We start from the raw sequence: 22,628 nt of genomic DNA on the forward strand, positions 1-22,628 counted from the left end.
AGGAAAATTGGTGCAATTTGGAGCCAAAGCGCCCCTACAGGTCAGTGGCAGCAACTGACCTGCCGCGGCAGGTCGGTAAACAGCGCCCCTACAAACCTGCCACGTCAGGTCGGGAAACAGCGCCCCTACAGGTCAGTGGCAGCAACTGACCTGCCGTGCCAGGTCGGTAAACAGCGCCCCTACAAACCTGCCACGGCAGGTCGGGAAACAGCGCCCCTACAAACCTGCCACGGCAGGTCGGGAAAGAGCGCCCCTACAGGTCAGTGGCAGCAACTGACCTGCCGCGGCAGGTCGGTAAACAGCGCCCCTACAAACCTGCCACGTCAGGTCGGGAAAGAGCGCCCCTACAGGTCAGTGGCAGCAACTGACCTGCCGCGGCAGGTCGGTAAACAGCGCCCCTACAAACCTGCCACGTCAGGTCGGGAAACAGCGCCCCTACAGGTCAGTGGCAGCAACTGACCTGCCACGGCAGGTCGGTAAACTGCCGAGGCAGCTGCCGCTGCCACTTATTGAGCCAGGCCTATCTCCATGTTTCTCTCCACTTCATCTCCTGCATGAGGGAGCGGCCGGCCGGCTAGACAGACAGGCACAAGCCCGGTGCTTTTATTTTGGAGGGGTTATCGAGGAGGCGGGACATCCCATTGCAAGCGATCCCCCTCATTGGCTGATTACATTTGTGGATTTTATCTGCGCAACAAGAGTGTCAAAACGATTTGTCGACAAATGCAATGCATTCCACACACAGGCTGTGATGTGCAAACACTAATTCAACACTTGAAGACCTAGCATAGCGATCCACACACACACACACACTGATGTGCAAACAGATTTGAGACTTGAACACTGTGCATTGCACATGATTTGTATGTGTGTCTGGAAACAGTGGTTTGAAAATACAAGTTAGACTGTTTGTTTGCAAATTGTGAAGAGTGCATTTGAAGAAAATTACACCATAAAACAGCGGTACAATAGTGTCAAAACTCTGAAAACAAATGCGAAACAATCTACAAACAGAAATTCTGGTTTTGAAATACAAGTCACTGAATTCTATTTGTGGATCATGATGTGTGTGTTTGTGAATTTTAAATATATTTGTGAGTTGTGTTTCACATTTGTGGATCATGGTGTGTGTGTTTGTGGATTTTAAATATATTTGTGAGTTGGGTTTCACATTTGTGGATCGTGTTATGTGTTTACAGATTGTACTATCTATTTGTGAATCATAATCTGTCCATTTACAGCTGATCTGACACCATTTTACCCCCATAAAGGACCCCTAAACTACGACACAAATTCGACCAATGACCCCAATTTGATACGATTTTAGCTTTTAGATGTTTTATTATACAGAAAGTGTATGAAACTCGTGACCAAAATAGTCATACACATTCCGTCATTGTGTTACTTATGGATGGAATTATGGTGAAAGTAAATTGCCGGGGACCCCCTGGAACCCCCTCAAGGACCCCTGGAATCACTTTGAGAACCACTGGTCTAGTGGTTCAGACCCATCTCTGGATCCAGACGTGGCTCCTGCCGGCTGAGGATCGAATCGTACAAGATCTCTTAAGTAGGGCTGCAACTAACGACTATTGTGATAGTCGAATAATCTATCGATTATTGAAATGAGTAATCAGCTATTCAGATTATCAATCACGCACAATTACTCAGTAGCTCTTATTTAGCGATCAGCTTCTAAATTTAGCTTTAAAAAAAAAAGTTGTGGAAGTGCGGGAGAAAGACTCGAAACCAAAGTTGTATCCGACTGGATTTATTTTCTCACACTTCAACTGCGATCATACAGGTAAAAGTGGGCTGCTAACATGTTGCTTTGTAGGCTACTCCCCAAAACATCGTGCCACCTACCTGAACCCCCCGCCCCTGTTAAAGGGGCCCCTACCATCAGGTGAATGTCTTTCCCCATTGTCTCTGCTGTGGTACGCCACACACGCCCCCCCAGAATTCACCCAAACCCCACTCCTAATAACGGCGCGGAGGCCGACCGTAACGGCTCTGCTTCACAGGCACACTGTCAGAGTCCTGAACAGCAGACCCTCGGGGCCGAGGGGTGGCGGGGGACCTGCCCAGGTCTACGGGAAAAGAGTCAGCAGGGGGCAGCACAGCAAGGGGAAGGGGGACCACAAGCTTGTTGGGAGGTCGCCCACGCCGTGGGGGAAGCGCCACCTCCACCGACTTGCTTAAATCCAAATGGGCGGGCTTCAGGCGGTCCACCGAAACGTGCTCCTTCCTCCCCCCTATGTCCAGCACAAAATACTTGGTCCCTGCTTCCAGAACGCGAAAGGGGCCGTCATAGGGGGGCTGCAGCGGCGACCGGTGCGCGTCATGCCGCACGAAGACATAACCCGCCGAGAGCAGATCCGGCGGCATGTGCACCTCCGGCACGTCGTGTCTCGAAGTGGGGACAGGGACAAAATCCTTGGCCACGTCCAGGAGCGCCGCCCGCTGACGAGCGGCCGACCAGGGAGCGTCAACCCCTGGAATGAACTCTCCCGGCACTCGTAATGGCTGGCCATACACCAACTCAGCAGATGAAGACTGCAGGTCCTCTTTGGGGGCCGTCCGCAGGCCCAGCATGACCCACGGAAGCCTGTCCACCCAGCCACCATCCACGAGGCTAGCCCGGAGAGCGGCTTTCATAGAACGGTGAAACCTCTCGCACAGTCCATTCGCCGGCGGATGGTAGGCTGTGGTGCGGTGAAGCTTCGTGCCCAGCCCCTCTGCCATAGCACCCCAGAGCTCCGACGTGAACTGTGGACCACGGTCCGAAGTGAGGTCAGCCGGCGCGCCGAACCTGGCGACCCACGACCCGATGAAGGCCCTAGCCACCTCTGCCGTTGTGGTCGACGACAACGGCACCGCCTCCGGCCACCGGGTGGTCCTGTCCACCATCGTGAGGAGGTGAGTGAACCCATGGGAGGAGGGAAGTGGCCCCACCAGGTCCACGTTGACGTGGTCAAACCGCCGCTCCGGAACCAGGAACGGGGCCCAGGGGGCTTTGGTGTGGCGATGAACTTTAGCCCGCTGGCAGGCTACACACTGTCTAGCCCAATCTCGTACTTCCTTCTTCAGGCCTGGCCAGACGAACTTGGCCGCTACCAGCTTCACAGACGACTTCACCCCCGGGTGTGAAAGTCCATGCATGGCGTCGAAAACCTGCCGGCGCCACTCGACTGGAACCAAGGGCCTCGCCAGCCCCGTAGAGACATCGCACAGGAGCGTGGCGCCGACGTCACCAAACACCACCTCCTGTAGCCGCAGCCCGGTCTCCGCTGACCGGCAGGCCTGCACTCCCACGTCGTTGGCCTGATCCGCGGCCATGCCGGCGTAGTCGAGCCCCAGGTGCACGGCGCCCGCCACCGCCCGGGAGAGGCAGTCTGCCACAAAGTTGTGCTTTCCCGCCACGTGCTGGATGTCTGTGGTGTACTCTGAGATCTCAGCCAGTTGACGCTGCTGCCGTCCGGTCCTGGGTGGCTCCGCCTTGGACATAGTGGACGCCAGTGGCTTATGATCCACGTACGCAGTGAACCGACGCCCCTCCAGCAGGAACCTGAAGTGCCGGACCGCCAGGAACAAACCCAGGAGTTCACGATCGAAAGTGCTATACTTCCTCTCATTGTCCCGTAACTTCCTGCTAAAGAAAGCCAATGGCTGCCAGGCACCACTCACCCACTGCTCATAAACCGCCCCCACCGCGTAGTCCGATGCGTCGGTGGTGAGGGCGACTGGGGCCGTAAGCGACGGGTGTGCCAGCAAGGCAGCGTCGGCCAGCACGTCCTTAGCGTCCTGGAACGCTTTGTCCCGCTCCGAGGACCAGTCCACCGCGGCCTTGGGGTCGCGACCCCGCAGTGCGTCGTACAGAGACCGCATGTGATGTGCCGCCCGAGGGATGAACCTGTTGTAAAAATTTACCATCCCCAAGAACTCCTGCAGCGCTTTCACAGTCCGGGGGCGTGGGAACGTGGCCACGGCGTCCACCTTGGCGGGCAGAGGAACAGAGCCCTCCGCGGTGACTCTGTGCCCCAGGAAGTCGATGACCGCCACGCCGAACCGACACTTGGCTGGATTTATGATGAGCCCGTGCTCCCCGAGCCGCACGAACAACTGTCGAAGGTGGCCCATGTGCTGCTCCGGCGACGCACTTGCCACCAGGATATCATCCAAGTACACGAACAAAAACGGCATGCTCCGCAACACAGAGTCCATCAGCCGTTGAAATGTCTGCGCTGCCCCCTTGAGGCCAAAGGGCATACGCAGAAACTCGAACAGTCCGAATGGAGTTATTACCGCTGTCTTAGGCACATCCTGCGGGCGCACCGGGACCTGATGATAGCCCCGCACTAGATCCACCTTAGAAAAAATTGTTGCCCCCGCCAAGTGGGCCGAGAAGTCTTGTATGTGCGGGACTGGATAGCGGTCAGGCGTCGTGGCGTTGTTGAGGCGGCGGTAGTCCCCGCACGGGCGCCACCCGCCATCGGCCCTCGTCACCATATGCAGCGGGGAAGCCCACGGGCTGTCGGAGCGACGAACGATCCCCAGGCGCTCCATAGCTGCAAACTCCTCTCTGGCAATGGCGAGCTTGGCTGGATCCAGGCGGCGCGCGCGCGCGTAGACCGGGGGGCCAGTGGTGGCGATGTAATGTTCGACTCCATGCTTAGCCACCACCGCTGAGAAAGTGGGGGTGGTGAGAACTGGGAACTCACTGAGGAGGCGCTGGTACTCGTCACCGGTGGCGAGCACATTGGACAGCCCAATCGTCCCCACGTCGCCCCGTGAACACGGGTAGGAACAGAATGAAGTGGCGTCAATCAGGCGGCGGTTCTTAACGTCCACTAATAATCCGAATGCACACAGAAAGTCCGCACCGAGCAGGGGTAGCGACACCCTCGCCCTGACAAAATCCCAGCCAAAACGGCGACTGGCAAAACACACCTCCACATACCTTGTGCCAAAAGTACGTATGGGCGTGCCATTTGCAGCGACCAGGGCGGGGCCTGCCACCCCAGCCATGTCCTCCATTGCAGACGTGGGCAAAATGCTATGCTGAGCGCCAGAGTCCACCAGCAATCGCCTGCCTGAAACAGTGTCTCTGATAAACAGCAGCTTGCCAGCCTCACCAACGCTCATCGCTGCTGCTGAACGCTGGCTCTCCCGTTTCCCTGGGCGCCAAACTTGCAGGGCGGCCGGCACTGCTTTGCCTTAGCTCCAAACCTCCTGTGGAAATAACACAGCCCGTCGTCCTCCCTGCGGTGGCCGCCTGCTGCCGCCACTGCATACGCCGCGTCCTCCGGTGGCGCCGTCCAGACTGGCGCGGGATGCAGCGCGTGCACGTGCAGCTGACGAGTGGCGAGGAAAATCCTGTCCGCCTCGGCCGCCAACGCACGGTAGTCCCTGGAGGCAGAAAGCGGGGACCCTGCCAGGACAGCACGCACAGAGCTTGGCAGCTGCCGCAGGAATATATGCGTGAGGAGGAAAGCCGGATCCGACGAGCCCAGCATGGCCAAAATCTTATCCATTAACTCAGACGGCTTGCTGTCGCCAAGTCCATTCAGAGACAGAATCCGCTCTGCCTTCTCCACCTCTGACAGTTCAAATGTTCTCAACAGCAAAGCCTTAATGGCCTCGTACTTGCCAGTGGGAGGGGGGTCGTCAAGCAGCTCCAACACTCGGCCGGTTACCGAATTGTCCAACGCGGCCACCACGTAATAGTACCTTGTGGTGTCATCCACAATCCGCTTTAGTCCAAACTGTGCCTCAATGTGGCGAAACCACGAGCGCGGACTGGCATGCCAGAACGGTGGAAGTTTCACGGAGCCCGTGCCAACATTAGCGGCCAACCCGGCACCTCTGCCCGGGCTGTCGGAGACGTCCTCATCGCCGCTTACGTCAGGCCCAGGGCTGAATCCCTTCCTGGGCTTATTTTTTTTCGGCATCGTTCAATCAATAACGTTGCTCAATCGGAGCACCGTCCAGGGTCACCAATGTGGAAGTGCGGGAGAAAGACTCGAAACCAAAGTTGTATCCGACTGGATTTATTTTCTCACACTTCAACTGCGATCATACAGGTAAAAGTGGGCTGCTAACATGTTGCTTTGTAGGCTACTCCCCAAACCATCGTGCCACCTACCTGAACCCCCCGCCCCTGTTAAAGGGGCCCCTACCATCAGGTGAATGTCTTTCCCCATTGTCTCTGCTGTGGTACGCCACAAAGTAACCTTTATACAGGGGGAGTCTCACTGAGAGCAATGCTCTCTTTTTCAGGAGTGCCCTGTTCACATTCACACACACATTCATACCTGGAAGCTGACCAGTACAACCACAGTCTGATCTGCTGGCCACTGAGCAGCTCCACTGGAGTGGTTGGGGTTAAGGGCCTTGCTCAAGGGCACCTCAGTGGTGGTAATGAGGGAGGGGAAAGCACTGCCTTTTCACTTTCCACAGCCAGATTTATCCTGCTGGTCCCGGGGATAGACCCGACGACCTTCCGGTCACAAGCTCGCTTCTCTAACCGTGGGGCCACCACTGCCCCTTTATGTTGTTTTAGGCACTAACTATAAAGACAATAACGATGGGGGCGTCCCGGTGGTGGCTCACCTGGTAGAGCGCGTACCACAAAGGCTTAGTCCTGACCCGGGGTTCGAATCCGTCCTGTGGTCCCTTGTCATCCCCTCTCTCTCCCCACCTTTCCTGTCTGCCTGTATTGTACAAATAAAGGCAAATCCCCCCCCCCCCCCCAAAAAAAAAGAAGAAGAAGACAATAATGATGAATACTTAATTCAAAAATATGTCATACATACATAAATCGTTCAAATTCATTTGAATGCAAAGCACATTGGTAATGGGTACACACATACAGACAGGAGTTTAGGAGATTAAATTATCCTGTGTTCTTTAAACGTGTGCACTCGGCAACGACACATTCTCCGTAAACATCTCCATGATGACAATGACACGACGTTTAAGATTGTAAAGTCAAGGGCACAGTTGGAATGTGAACTGCATCATGAATAATAGCTTATTATTTGCTACTGTATGTTCAACACCATTCATTGATCAAGAATAGTGTCCTCCAGAGAGAGAGTGGCATCAGCGGAGGACCAAAATGTGTGACTCATTAGCCAATAAACAGCCAGGAAGGTGTCTCGCGCTACTTTTGAATGCTAAAATGAAGCTGTTAATGTACAATTTGATGAAAAAAGGACAACACAAACTGTCCATTTTGCTGCAACTCGACAGTGCTGCTTAATCCAGAACCTTCCTTCCTGGAACTCTTGAGAGTAAAAAAAACTGGTCCATTGGAGTGAATGGAGATGACGGGACTCTTCTATATACACGGCTCTGATCAAGAGCAAATGTAATTCAAGAGATGAGGAAGGAAGCGAGATGGCTCACTCAATACTTCAATCAGCTTCAGCTCCGCAAAAGATGATGGTTTAATACAGCTCCACAGCGTCAAAAACCAACTCATCACCAACGAATCGACAATTCAATTAGTTGGTAACTAATTTGGTTATCGATTTTGGTTCGACTACGTAGATTATTCGTTGCACCTGTCCTCCTAAGGGGATTGGACTGAGTTTGCTCCTTTCGATGGAAGGAGAATCAGCGAGCAAGAGAGAGGAGATTGAGACAAAGCAAGAGCAATACAGAGGGGAAAATATGAAGGATTCCATTATTGTGTGAGAAAGTAGATAATAGCCTGCTTTGTTCAATGAGTGAATCATCAGCAGAGTGTTTGGATCCTGGCTATAATTTCATTGGAGGTGATTATAATCCAGTCAAACAGATGGGTTCACTCTTTTCATTCAAAAAGCCCAGAAGCTCTCTCTCTCTCTCACACACATACTCGCTCTCTCTGTCTCTCTCTCTCTCTCTCTCTCTCTCTCTCTCTCTCTCTCTCTCTCTCTCTCTCACCACAAGGCACAATTCACGGAGCTGATTAATGCATGCGGTAATTATAGTTTAATAGAAATTAGGGTTTCATATTTCATTAGGAATCCTCCATTCGACTCATTCCAGATGAGAGAGCACAGATTAAGTCAAGCGATGTTATGTGATGAGCGAGAACGTTCCAGCGCCACTCAATCCATCTTTCCATAATGACAGAGGTCTGTTATTATCAATTAAATGATGGATTACATTTGGTCGCACTTTTCGGATGTCCCCCTCGAAAATGCTATCTATCCATCTGTCTATCTGACATGATTTTGATTTCTGTAAACAACGATATTGGCAGCTTCTATTGTACACTCCATTGCATTTTAGCAATGACATAATTGTTTCAAACTGATATTGTACATGCAGCACTTTTGTGTTTAAAGTGGCTTCTTTACTCCCTTGATTTGATGCATTTCATTTTGAAACAGGAAATTGGGGGGTGGGACTTAACACAGTGAGGGTAAAGTAATTTGATGGGAGTGGTGCAGAAGGGGCGGGATTGTTCCGAAAGCTGGTGGTTTAATTGGTTATAAATGTAGATTTATGCCTACTAGTGCAGCATGAGGTCACTAGATACGTTTACGTTTTCCAGGAAGTAAACGTACCCTATTTCACGGCGACTTTAAGCTCCAAGCTCCAGCCTGATCCAACTTTATCCACGCTCTCTCTGAACCCCACAGGTGAGGTGCTTCGCCTGGGGAGGATCTCGGGCCACACGGTGAACGGCGGCTGGTCGGCCTGGAGCTCCTGGTCCCAGTGCAGCAGAGACTGCAGCCGGGGGATCCGCAGCCGCAAGAGGACCTGCACCAACCCGGAGCCCAGGTACGGAGGGCAGACTTGCCTGGGGGCGGCGCAGGAGTACCAGGAGTGCAACGTCACCCCCTGTCCAGGTAAGGGATGCACACGCACATGCACCCATTCACAAGCATGTCACATGCCAGCGACAGCTGCATACCCACACAATGCAAGGCATAGAGAGGCAAAGTAACTGCCTACTTCCTGCTTCAGCACTGTACCAGAGATTTTCATCCGCCATTTATCTTCCCATAGACATTTCGTAAAATGCTTCGTCAAGCCAAAGGGTTCAGCTATATTTAGAATCGGGGGAGACCATACAACATTTCACTCGGACCAAAACTTAAAAAAAAACTTAATTGAAAACATATTTTCTTTAAATCCGCATTTTTTTACGTTTTGGTCCAAGAGTGAAATGTTATGCGGTCTCTCCCGTTTCTAAATATAGCTGAACTGTTTGGTTTGAACAAGTAAAACAAATTTGTATAAGCATCTTACGAAATGTGTGTGGGAAAATAAATGGCGGATGAAAATCTCTGGTACAGTGCTGAAGCAGGAAGTAGGTGGGCAGTCACTTTGCCTCTCTATATACACACAAATTTGAATCATTTGTGTGAAAGAATAAACTGGGGACAATATCGATTTGAACATTTCCCCACGAACGGGCTGATAATCTATGGCAGAGCTCTCAGTGATACAGAGATAGCAACGTCTTCTCCAAATTTGACAATTTGTTGGTCGTAGCTGACACAGAAGAAAACCTAGTCAATTGTTTCTGCAGCTCTTTTTCACAAACACAGCACCCAGCTCTTAGCGAGGGCATGGATGTGTAGTGTATAAAGCAGTGGAGCGATGGCGGGGACAAAAAGACCCTACTAAGGACAAATCACCAAGAGCCACAAAAGAATCAGTTGCAGATAAAACGGTGTGACAAAGAGCCTAATTTACACCAGGAATCAGAGAGAGAATCCCTGTGGTGCCAGTGTGTAATTACATTGCCGGGTAATTATGCTGCCAGCTATGGGAGGCCTTATTCTGTTGTGAAAAGCCCTGAGACAATGCGTTTTCTCCACTCCACGGCAAAGAGGACGCTTTCTAATTAAAAGAAGAGTCTCTCTGACGAGGGATGTAATGTGCTGTCTAAATGGAAATCCAGCGCTTAGTTTGGTATACAGCACACCTGCTATCCAGCACAGGCACCAAGCAGACAACCAGGGCGACACACGCCTCAGATGACGAGTAATCAAACGCCCTGGAGAAGGGCTTTGGGTGTCTCGCTAAAAGCCCAGATCTTTGCGTTCATCGTATTCAGCAGAGCCACGATCTGTCTCCATAACTGCTGCTACACACTGAGCTAGCAACAGAGACAACTGAGCTAGCAACAGAGACAACTGAGCTAGCAACAGAGACAACTGAGCTAGCAACAGAGACAACTGAGCTAGCAACAGACAACTGAGTTAGCAACAGAGACAACTGAGCTAGCAACAGAGACAACTGAGCTAGCAACAGACAACTGAGCTAGCAACAGAGACAACTGAGCTAGCAACAGAGACAACTGAGCTAGCAACAGAGACAACTGAGCAACAGAGACAACTGAGCTAGCAACAGAGACAACTGAGCTAGCAACAGAGACAACTGAGCTAGCAACAGAGACAAGAGACCAGAGTGACCGGCCATCAATAGCATTTTTACAGCCTGTTAATTCATTCAATGGAACAGTGCGTGCCACTCAGCTCCCAACAGCTTGAGCAGAGTGCCTAATAGGGGAAGCCGTCATCTGCTCCACGCTGAGATGAAGACACTTTGGATATAGTCAGATGTGCTCTGTACAGGAGAGCTCTGCCTGTATACAGTAGTTACCTGCTCCACGCTGACATGAAGACACTTTGGATATAGTCAGATGTGCTCTGTACAGGAGAGCTCTGCCTGTATACAGTAGTTACCTGCTCCACGCTGAGATGAAGGCACTTTGGATATAGTCAGATGTGCTCTGTACAGGAGAGCTCTGCCTGTATACAGTAGTTACCTGCTCCACGCTGACATGAAGACACTTTGGATATAGTCAGATGTGCTCTGTACAGGAGAGCTCTGCCTGTATACAGTAGTTACCTGCTCCACGCTGAGATGAAGGCACTTTGGATATAGTCAGATGTGCTCTGTACAGGAGAGCTCTGCCTGTATACAGTAGTTACCTGCTCCACGCTGACATGAAGACACTTTGGATATAGTCAGATGTGCTCTGTACAGGAGAGCTCTGCCTGTATACAGTAGTTACCTGCTCCACACTGAGATGAAGACACTTTGGATATAGCTAGATTTGATACAGGAGGGCTCTGTCCGCCCAATAATCCACTTTGATTCTGCTGTACTACATCACGATGCTAATGTGTCCTACACCTCTTCTGAGATGTTGACTGTAATAAAAAAAACACTACCTGGTGTAGATGAACGACTCCAGACACCCGTCGCCCCGAAGGGACCGACTTAACACCAGCCGGAGCAGCGATGAATACTAATGCAACCTCAATTAGCAGCCCTCTGAAAAGTGAGATGTTATTTTTTGCCACGCTAAAGCAATGTTAATCCTCCTCGTCGCTAAGCCAGTTCTCTTTTTTTTTAAATGCCTTGGTGCTCTGTGAAGGAGAAGGAAGGTGTTATGCCTGCCATCCATCTGCTGTTGAAACAAATGAATCGGCGTGTTTCTGGAGTCTGCGGCGGAGATGAGACGATCCGTCATCGAGGGCCCAGGAATCGACTGATGTGTCACTTTGTGATAGAGAAATTACACTGAGATGACAAAAAGCATCGGCAACTTCAATTACCTGCTAGCCGGCCTCGGGTCTTTAAAAGCAATCTTCAAGTGGTGCTGAAAAGGGAATTTCTCTCTCTCTGCCACAATGAAGTGAGCTTTTATCCAGATGATTTGGCGAAGGATGCTTAACTCTGTTGGTGTGACTCATCATGGCTACAGATTGCATCTCCATCCCCCCCCCCCCCCCCCCCCATCTCTCTCTCTCTCTGGGTTTCCATCCAAATGTATCACAAATTTTAATCGAATTTTCAGAAAGTCGGCAAAAGAAAATGCGAAATAATGAGCGTTTCCATCCGCTGCTATTATGCGAATTATAGAGCTGTCAATCACCTGGTGTTTGAGGCTGTCTGAGCTGCTGATCAGCTGCTAGACCCGATATACAGCTCTGTTAAACACATCTAACGTTATTCATTTAAAGTTTCTTGATGATCTACAAGTAGCCAAAGTTACCATAACGCCATTTCTGGATTACCAGGTGCGACTCGGCAAGCATAACGTTATAATCCACGGAGCAGATTGTAAGTGAATACAATTTCGTTCAATTCTAGAAGTGAGTCACCTTAAAGTTAATATCCCAGTCTTCTTCTGTTTACCACGGCGGGTATTGTGCTGCGTATTTACCATGATTTACCGTGTGTAGCCCTATTGTGTGGAGGCTACACACGGCATGTCATGTTTTGCAGTGATCAAGGCAAACTGCCTGGTTTTTGAATGGAGAGACAACGGAATATCGCTTAATCTGTTTCCACCGCACGTTTCGCATTTTCCTTTCATCGATACATCCGACTTTTCCACCTCCCTCAAGCGTGAAAACTTTTTTGTGATATTTGGAGGTTTTTGTGAATTAGGCAGCGTTTCCACTCCGTTTTTTTATGCGCAAATTGAAATTTTGCATGGAAACGCGACTCTCTCTCTCTCTCTCTCTCTCTCTCTCCATCTATCCACTGTTCTTCCTGGTGTGTGCACTGGCATCAGGAGTTTTCACATGTCCCACTGTGTGATGTCTGTCCCTTGGGACCGCATGAAGGTTTGGGACAACAACAACCAGGGCTGTGATGGTTCATTTCCCTTCATGCATCAAAGGAGGGACTGTTGTTGAGTTGGGGGTCAGTTGGTTTGGTTGCTATGGCAGCAGGATGAAACACACTTCCTGTCAGACACACTGTCAAAGCGCCATCTCCGACACACACACACTCTCACACACACACACACACACACACACACACACACACACACACACACACACACACACACACGCACACACACATACACGCACACACACATACACACACACACACACACACACACACACACACACACACACACACACAGACACACACACACACACACACACACACACACACACACACACACGCACACATTCAAATGACTTCATATTTCCTTGTCACGCATCACTGTTTCATAAAATGTCTTGGAAAGACTTTCAATCACTTAAAGTTCAGATCAAATTGTCTTTTCAAATGACCTGGAGACCTGAATCAACATGGAAGCGTTAAATCCAGTGAATATTATCTGAATGCAGAAGCAAAATAATAATAATAACTATCATCATGCAAATTTTTCTGAGAGCTTGAATTTGATTCAGAGGCTTTTATTTTGCTGATCTAACATGACGTATGGGGGTGAAAAAGTTGAGCTCACTGGTTTAATAGTATAACTGTATACAATTGCGCAGTCTGAGGATGAACATAACGTTATGGCACAATTGGGGTTGAAGAGTTGTATTTTTGTATGCCATGCCTGTGTTTAGTGGACGGCAGCTGGTCGTGCTGGTCTTCGTGGTCCAAGTGCTCAGTGACGTGTGGGGGGGGACACTACATGAGGACCAGGACCTGCAGCAACCCCCCACCTGCCTATGGAGGTGACATCTGCCTGGGCCTGCACACTGAGGAGGCATTGTGCAACACACAGCCCTGTCCAGGTACCACACGCATGCGTGCGTGCGCGCGCACACACACACACACACACACACACACACACATACACACAGACACACACACACACACACACACACACACACACAAACACACACACACACACACACACACATACACACACACACACACACACACACACACACACACACACACATGCACACACACACACACACACACACACACACACACACACACAGCCCTGTCCAGGTACATGCACACACACAGGGCCCAACTTACCTACCGTAAGTTCTATTGCAGGTTCATTGCTTATTTTCTCTGTAGTTAGTGCAGTGCATCCCCCCCTCTCTCACTCTCTCTCACTCTCTCTCTCTCTCTCACTCTCTCTCACTCTCTCACACACACAAGCCCCTTGTCACTAGCTACGCTGTATGCTCCTACACAGTCCCTTATACGATCGTTATTATGAGAGGCTGGGGCAGCGGTGCAGGTAAAAACGCTTGTCTTACAATTGACGCAGATCATTTTCAATGGTGCTCACAGACGCAGAAGGGTCTTGCTATCTTATTCACCTTATGTAGAAGAGACTGAGACAGTCTGGCTTGAGAGACTAACAGGAAGTGTAAACACAATCGGAAGATCTGATTGTGTTGACACTTCCTGTGACTCATACTGTAAACCTTGTCTGACTCATGTGTGAGTCAAAGTAGGTTTGAGCAGGTGAGTCAGACTAGTTTGAGCAGGTAAAACAGCCGGCGTTTTGAACAGGAAGTCGTGACACAATGGGTCAAGTGGGCGGGGCTACATAAGGTGAATATGGTCGGTTTTGAAAGCTCGGTGCTACTAATAAATATGTTTAATATTATTTCTAAAGAAACTCTGCATGTGCCGGTCAATTTTTTTTTTTTTGTAATGGCAAGATGGCAGCCGTGTCTCCTTCTGTGTGTGTGCCGGTGCGGCCAGCCATCACAGCACTCGCTATCGGCCCCTGCTGCTCGGGCTATTGCAACAATAAACATGGGGTGTAAGACTCGGTGTACGGGACCAGCGACCAGCAGGGGACGATAGCGAGCGCTCTGATGGCTGGAGGGAAATCGAAAGTTGAGGAGTTTCTTTAGAAATATATTACAAATATTTATTAGCAGCGCCAAGCTTTCAAAACGTATAAGATCACAACAAGACTGTGTCTTCTGTGTCGGTGAGTACCTTTGAAAGTTCTACATTTCTCTGCAACGAGCGTTTTTATCTGAACCGATGCTTGAGACTTAATAGTGGTGTGTCTCTCATAACGATCTTATAAGGGACTGTAGGAGCGTACAGCGTAGCTAGTGACAGCACAGTCGTGAAAGGAGCTAACACACACACAGACTGTGCAGGCTGTGTGATACACTCTCATTACTGTTTCCAGAGAGCTGGTCCAGCTGGTCGGACTGGTCCCAGTGTGACTCGGCCGGCTCCCAGTTGCGTGTGCGTCACTGCGATGTCCTCTTCCCCACTGGAAACCAGTGCTCAGGAAACAGCAGTGAAACCAGGCCCTGCCCTCCAGACTCCAACTTTATACCAGGTGATGTAGTTGCTTGAATGGCCACTTGAGGCTGGCTCCAAAAGGGAGTCGTTCCCAATTCGTCCCCATTGTAAAATTCTTGTCTTTACAACAGGATTAAGCATGTTTACAGCCTGGTTCAAAACACAGTTTTGGTCTATATAGCTAATTTCAGCTTTCATAACAACTGTACAGGGGGTGAATTTCTATATAACTCACCCCGTTTAGAGTAAAATATCTACTCTATTCTATTCTAGAAAAGACAATGTTTTGGGCGTGATTGACAGGTCGCCTGACCAATAGCAGGCAGAGCTGCGGCTCTGGGAAACCGCTTGTCTCCTGACTCCTGCTGTCTCACGCAAGCTGTGCAAGAACCCCAAGATGGCGACGGCCACACTAGCCTTCAAAACGGGAGTCCAAAAACCAATGGGTGACCAATCACGGTGACTCCGCCCATATTTTTTAGATGGTCTAATATCGCGCACATGCACGTACACACACACACACACACTAGGGCTGTGAATCTTCACTGGCCTCACGATTCGATTCGATTACGATTCAGAGGGCTACGATTCGATTTGATTACGATTATCGATGCATCTCGATGCATCTCGATGCATCTTAAATCGATGCATCACTTTTTTCCGCAATACATGATTTATTTTTTCTCACTTTCTTTTTTCTCCCTGTGTGGCTACTTTTAAAATAAAAGTGCATTTGGAATTGCATTGTATTATGATCCATAATTAAAATAAACAACTGCATGTACTTCCATTATATTTTATTTGATTATAATTGTTGTTGTTTTTTGTTGTTTTTTAATAATCGATTTTTGACATTTGCGAATCGATGCAGAATCGTGCACGTCCGCATCGCGATGCATCTTATAATCGATTATTTTTGACACCCCTAACACACACACACACACACACACACACACACACACACACATACAGTATGGACATCCATGTGTAAACGCAAGCACACACAGGATATTTCGCTTTATCTCATGCATAATCAAACACACAAATTTGAGCACACGCACATCTTCAGGACCATGCAGCCACCACATGCCTACAGCGATAATTGAAGTTTTTAAGAACGCGACTTTAATAACTTTATCGATCCCCCAAAGGAACTTGTCTGAGGTCAGAGTTCAGGGTGTTTGTCAAGGACGCTCGAGTGCGGTTACATTATTGCCGACATGGGGGTTCACTACATGGCGCTGCTGCCCTGTTCCAGTCATTATGAGCTGGCAGCCATGTCAGCCTGTCCAATAAAAGCTCTTACGGATGTTGGAAGCAATGAAGGAAAATGGTTCCCACACACTGTCTACAGAACTTTGCTATTAGAGTGTCTTTATTTTATTTTTATTTATTTTTTCCCCCCGATTTTTTTATCCAATTTTTATCCCCCATTAGTGCTAATTTTAATTTATTTATCCTGGTTGCTGCTCCACCCTCTGCCGATCTGGGGAGAGCCGAAAACTGGCTCCATGCTTTTTCCAAGACATGGGCAGTTAGCCAGCCTTCTTTTCACCTGACAGGGGAAGCTTCACCGGTAGGACATAGCACGTGGGAGGATCACGCTATTCCAACGAGTTCCCATCCCTCCGAACAGGCGCCCTTAACGACCAGAGGAGGCACCACATCAGCAACCAGGATATTGCATGTTTTGGTGAAGGGGGTTCCTATATGAAGGAAACCCCCGGGAGGCACGGAGAAAACATGCAAACTCCACACAGAAGGGCCCTTTTGACGACCCCACCTGGGCGGTGGGCACTCGAGGACATGCGGATGGGCACGCATTCCTTCAGCGTTCACAGCGTCCCAGGTGGGAATCGAACCCAGGACCTTCGAGCTGTGAGGCGACAGCGCTTACCACTGCTCCACTGTACCCCCTGCTATTAGAGTGTCTTTATGAGGAACATTTCGCTACTGAGGCCTCCATCAAGTCGTGTTCAAAGATAAACATGAAGGTCTCAGTGCCCGAAACGAGTTTCTAATGAAGGTGCTGTGATAACAAATCCAGTAGTCAGTCAGTGTGTGCGCGGGAGCCTGTTCTTTCTTCATCGCTCGACCTTCGGTTTTCTCCTACGCACTGATGCCACGTGCTCAGAACGCTTCTACTCGTAGATGTTGGAGAAGCTTTTTGTTTTTTTGCACAATGCAAGTGCGAGTCAATAGGCTAAGAACGCTCGGAGCGGGTCGGGAATGACGCACCTGTGAAACAGCTTCTAACCTATCACGCAACATAATTACTGCTTTATAAAGAAGGGCTTTAAAGGGATTTTTCCCAGATAATAATCGGCTTTCAGTCACATTGACTCGCATTGTTCACTTCCGATGAACAACATCTCGAGCGATAGCGCACGAATACTTTTGTGATCGACTGAAAGGGGCTCAGAGTATCTCTGTGACATTCTCCTGGAGCATGTGCACTATTGTGTGCAGCACACATGGCCGACAGACAGCATTAGTATTGATATCAGCCCAGACAAGCATCTGGCTTATTGACAGCCAGTAATGGGAGACAGCCCAACAGCATTGATCTGTCTTACACAGGGCTCATTAGTGAAGCTTCTAGTTCTCACTCTAACAAAGGATGTCCACGTCATTCACATTGTATCACTGGGAAATGCAGAAGTCTCTGCGACTGCTATAAAATGTCACATTGTAGATTTAATCGTCGACGGTAAAATAGGTTATGTGAGTGGGGGGTGCGCCTTTAAACTCAAGGAATCGTGAATAATCGCAGAGTGAATATCTGAATGAAACAGAAACGTGAATTATTATTGTACTGTAATATTCTTAATTAGCAGAGATATAATGGGTGGCAAAGTACTGCTGAAAACCCTTCACACGTCTTTATAGAAGTACTCGTTTACCTTTAGACCCTATCATCCATCCCCTTTAATGGGAAAGGTAGTCCATTTAGGTTCATTAGCAACGTCTTACGTACTTCACTTCCTCTAATGAGAGCTGATACTTTTCATAAACCACTGGAGGTGCCACAGTGGTGATTACCTTCTCCAGCTTTATGATCGTCCCTTTCATATTGAGTGCAGCCTTCATCGCCACGCTCACCTTCAAGGCTACAATTTGTCCGGCTAACAGAAGCGTATGTGTATGTTTCTTTAACAGAAGCGTATGTGTATGTTTCTTTAACAGAAGCGTATTTGTATGTTTCTTTTGTCCGGCTAACAGAAGCGTATGTGTATGTTTCTTTTGTCCGGCTAACAGAACCGTATGTGACGTGTATGTTTCTTTTGTCCGGCTAACAGAAGCGTATGTGTATGTTTCTTTTGTCCGGCTAACAGAACCGTATGTGACGTGTATGTTTCTTTTGTCCGGCTAACAGAAGCGTATGTGTATGTTTCTTTTGTCTGGCTAACAGAAGCGTATGTGTATGTTTCTTTTGTCCGGCTAACAGAAGCGTATGTGTATGTTTCTTTAACAGAAGCGTATGTGTATGTTTCTTTTGTCCGGCTAACAGAAGCGTATGTGTATGTTTCTTTTGTCCGGCTAACAGAAGCGTATGTGTATGTTTCTTTTGTCCGGCTAACAGAAGCGTATGTGTATGTTTCTTTAACAGAAGCGTATGTGTATGTTTCTTTAACAGAAGCGTATGTGTATGTTTCTTTAACAGAAGCGTATGTGTATGTTTCTTTAACAGAAGCGTATGTGTATGTTTCTTTAACAGAAGCGTATGTGTATGTTTCTTTAACAGAAGCGTATGTGTATGTTTCTTTTGTCCGGCTAACAGAAGCGTATGTGTATGTTTCTTTAACAGAAGCGTATGTGTATGTTTCTTTAACAGAAGCGTATGTGTATGTTTCTTTAACAGAAGCGTATGTGTATGTTTCTTTAACAGAAGCGTATGTGTATGTTTCTTTAACAGAAGCGTATGTGTATGTTTCTTTAACAGAAGCGTATGTGTATGTTTCTTTTGTCCGGCTAACAGAAGCGTATGTGTATGTTTCTTTAACAGAAGCGTATGTGTATGTTTCTTTAACAGAAGCGTATGTGTATGTTTCTTTAACAGAAGCGTATGTGTATGTTTCTTTAACAGAAGCGTATGTGTATGTTTCTTTTGTCCGGCTAACAGAAGCGTATGTGTATGTTTCTTTAACAGAAGCGTATGTGTATGTTTCTTTAACAGAAGCGTATTTGTATGTTTCTTTAACAGAAGCGTATGTGTATGTTTCTTTAACAGAAGCGTATGTGTATGTTTCTTTAACAGAAGCGTATGTGTATGTTTCTTTAACAGAAGCGTATGTGTATGTTTCTTTAACAGAAGCGTATGTGTATGTTTCTTTAACAGAAGCGTATGTGTATGTTTCTTTAACAGAAGCGTATGTGTATGTTTCTTTAACAGAAGCGTATGTGTATGTTTCTTTTGGGTTTTTTTTTTCCATCCCTAATTTCTTGCTACTTGTTGGTGTTCCTTCTCTTTTTGCAGAAGTCTCAATCGCACGCTCCAGTCAGGAGGAGAGACGCTGTGGGGGTAAGTGTGTGTGTGTGTGTGTGTGTGTGTGTGTGTGTGTGTGTGTGTGTGTGTGTGTGTGTGTGTGTGTGTGTGTGTGTGTGTGTGTGTGTGTGTGTGTGTGTGTGTGTGTGTGTGTGTGTGTGTGTGTGTGTGTGTGTGTGTGTGTGTGTGTGTGTGTGTGTGTGTGTGTGTGTGTGTGTGTGATAGAGAGTGAGAAAGAGAGAGAGAAAGACGAAAAAGAACACTTGATGAACACAAATAAAAAGAAGAATTAACCTGCTTGGATTATTCTGGTTTCAAATTGTTGGATAGAATTGGTTTTAAACTTTCCTAACTTTTGTCACAGGGTCCACTTGTACACACAATATATACAGGGAGAGAAAGAAAGAAAGAAAGAAAGAAAGAAAGAAAGAAAGAAAGAAAGAAAGAAAGAAAGAAAGAAAGAATAAGAAGAGTCATAGACATAAAGGATAAGTGACAGATATTCTTCTCAAATAATAAGTCAATCTTAGCACTTTTCCAAAATAAGTTATGAAATATTTCACACATCAAAAAGATGCTTATATAGCACACAATGACCTCGTCACACTGTCTTTAGCAGCAGCAGGGTGGCCATTTCCACTTCACTCCATTCAAGAAGAGAATGTTCTTCAAAAGTCTAAAATAGAAACCTTTTTATAGACTTCATCATTACGTCTCACCTCCTCTCTCTCTCACCTCCTCTCTCAGGCTTCTCTTGCTGCATGTCATCTTCCTCTCTTTGTCCATCACACACTTAATTGCTCTCCTCCCCCTCTCTCTCTCTCTCTCTCTCTCTCCTCCCCAACAGATTTCAACGTCTTCCACATGATCGCCGTGGGCCTGAGCAGCTCCATCCTGGGCTGCCTGGTCACCCTCCTGGTCTACTCGTACTGCCAGCGCTACCAGCAGCAGTCGCACGACGCCACCGTCATCCACCCCATCTCCGCCGCGCCGCTCAACACCAGCATCACCAACCACATCAACAAACTGGACAAATACGACTCGGTGGAAGCCATCAAGGTCTGTGGCCGTTTCAAGGAAACGTCCAGTATGCGGCGTTTCGTTTTTTCGAGCGAGTCGGGAAGTAGATCGTCTTGTGTGTCATGAATCACTGTCGTTCAATGAATCACTGTCGTTCAATGAACAACGGTTTCCCTTTTCCGTCCGGGAAACAGTCTCTTACTGCATGGCTCTCACCGTAGCATATCACCTCTTGACGCTCTCTCTAACGTGTAATCTATAGACAGCCGTGCATACGTCTTCTCTCTGTGTGTCTCAGTCTGTGACTCTGCTCTGTCCTGTGTGTCAGTGGCCCATACACTGCTTTCTCATAACATGATGTGATCAGTAACCAGTGCATAGGTTACCAGGGTCTATTAGGTTTAGCAGCTACACGTCTCCCTGTTGAGTCTGGTTCTTCATGTCGTTATTAGTAGACAGATAGACGACCCAGAGCTAGTGACAGAGATCCAACTGCCGCCTCGGAACAGACAACAGCCTCTTATGCACTGAGAGCGTCTCGTCAGGGCTGTAGTGCTAGGTAGCTATGCTGATTAATGCTTGTCCCCAGCTACGCCAGGCTCCAGCTGGTCTTATAGAGAGCCAAAGTGGAACGTCACTTCCTACTTCACTGTACCAGATATTTTCATCCGCCATTTATTTTCCCATAGACATTTCGTAACATGCTTATAAAAATAGTTTTACTTGTTCAAACCAAACGGTTCAGATACATTTAGAAACAGGAGAGATCGCATAACATTTCAATCAGACCAAAACGTTAAAAAAAAAAGGAAATATTTTTTCTATGTTGTTTTTTTAAGTTTTGGTCTGAGTGAAATGTTCTATGGTCTCTCCCGATTCTAAATATAGCTGAACCGTTTGGTTTGAACAAGTAAAACTATTTTTATAGACTATAGATAGGTCAGGAGAAAAGGTGGAGGTTTATTGGCGGAGACTGTTAAAATGTGAAATTGAGTTAACAAAAGGAAGAAAAGGGGAAACTTATTTTTCTCAAATGAAAGCACTTTTAAGATGCACATTTTTCCAGAGCACTCTGTTGTATGTTATTTTTAAATGCAGCCATTATTTTACTTGAAATGAGAAAAGAACATGTATTTATTATTAGTGTAGGCTAGTTATTTATCATTAATCCAGTTAAATATGAAAACTGTAAATAAACATTGTTGATGTTTATTTTGATTTAACATTCGGCCGTTGACTACATGCAGACATTGTACCATTAGGCTACTGCAATCATTGACGTAGCCTAAGTTCAATGGCACTGAATCATAACGCAAGCTACGTTACAATGTTTGTAACCTTTGCTTGATGAAGTTTTCTCTAACTGGACCTCTATGAATTTTAATTGACTGCCCCTGTTATAGATCTGTGACTATAATGGTATTTCAAAAAGTTATACGATGCAGACTAATGTGCTAATGTGTTTATGCAGCATTGCACCAGTGGAAAATAAAAAATACCCGGATTTCTGTTTGCAATGCTACAAAACACTGATATAAAAGTTTAATTCAAATATGCCACTGAGAGAGCGCCGACCCCTTGGCTCAGAGCAAACTTGTCAGAATGTAAATTTCATTGCAGAATAAAGATTTGTGTTCATCAAGTGTTCATCCGTCATGCAATTACAGTCTAGCCGGTGAGCATAATGCAGTTTTCCATTGTCGCAGATATGAATATGGACAGTGCAGGGAAAATACAAAAGGAGCATGACAAATGAATAACTGTGTAATTTTACACAAGCACATTCTGCCTCCAATCTCACTCACTGAGCTAAATGGTTAAGATGCTGAACTGAATATTTAAGTTGAGTGTAAAGCTGTGTAAATGGCTCCTCTGAGTGTTTAAGGATATGAAAACCTGACGATATATTTCAACATGAGACGTTTTAGCTCTAATCCTGATGTTACTGACACATTAGTCCTGATTGTTATGCACAGTGTGTCAGTTTCATAGGAGACAGATATGAATCATATTGCTATTCTTGGCTTAACTGGATCCATTCAGCCAAACGAATATGAGTTTATAATCACAAAGCTATGTTGCCGTCCAGGCTGTAGTTGTATGTACAGTTTGTTAT

The 22,628-nt window shown here is 47.5% G+C and overlaps 1 protein-coding gene across 1 annotated transcript; it reads left to right on the forward strand.

Annotated features, from left to right (window-relative positions):
* Positions 1–6,856: 6,856 nt before the first annotated feature.
* LOC310772045 (semaphorin-5A-like) lies at positions 6,857–20,551 on the forward strand (the record flags this gene model as incomplete). Its single annotated transcript, XM_083664515.1, has 6 exons — positions 6,857–6,860; positions 8,637–8,846; positions 13,335–13,505; positions 14,888–15,043; positions 19,484–19,528; positions 20,340–20,551. Coding segments are annotated over 6 exons (798 nt in total), but the record flags the coding sequence as incomplete, so codon positions are not given.
* Between the last annotated feature and the right edge of the window lie 2,077 nt (positions 20,552–22,628).

This window comes from Poromitra crassiceps (genome assembly GCF_964638095.1).
Source record: "Poromitra crassiceps genome assembly, contig: HAP1_SCAFFOLD_1810, whole genome shotgun sequence".
Taxonomy (NCBI): Eukaryota; Metazoa; Chordata; class Actinopteri; order Beryciformes; family Melamphaidae; genus Poromitra; species Poromitra crassiceps.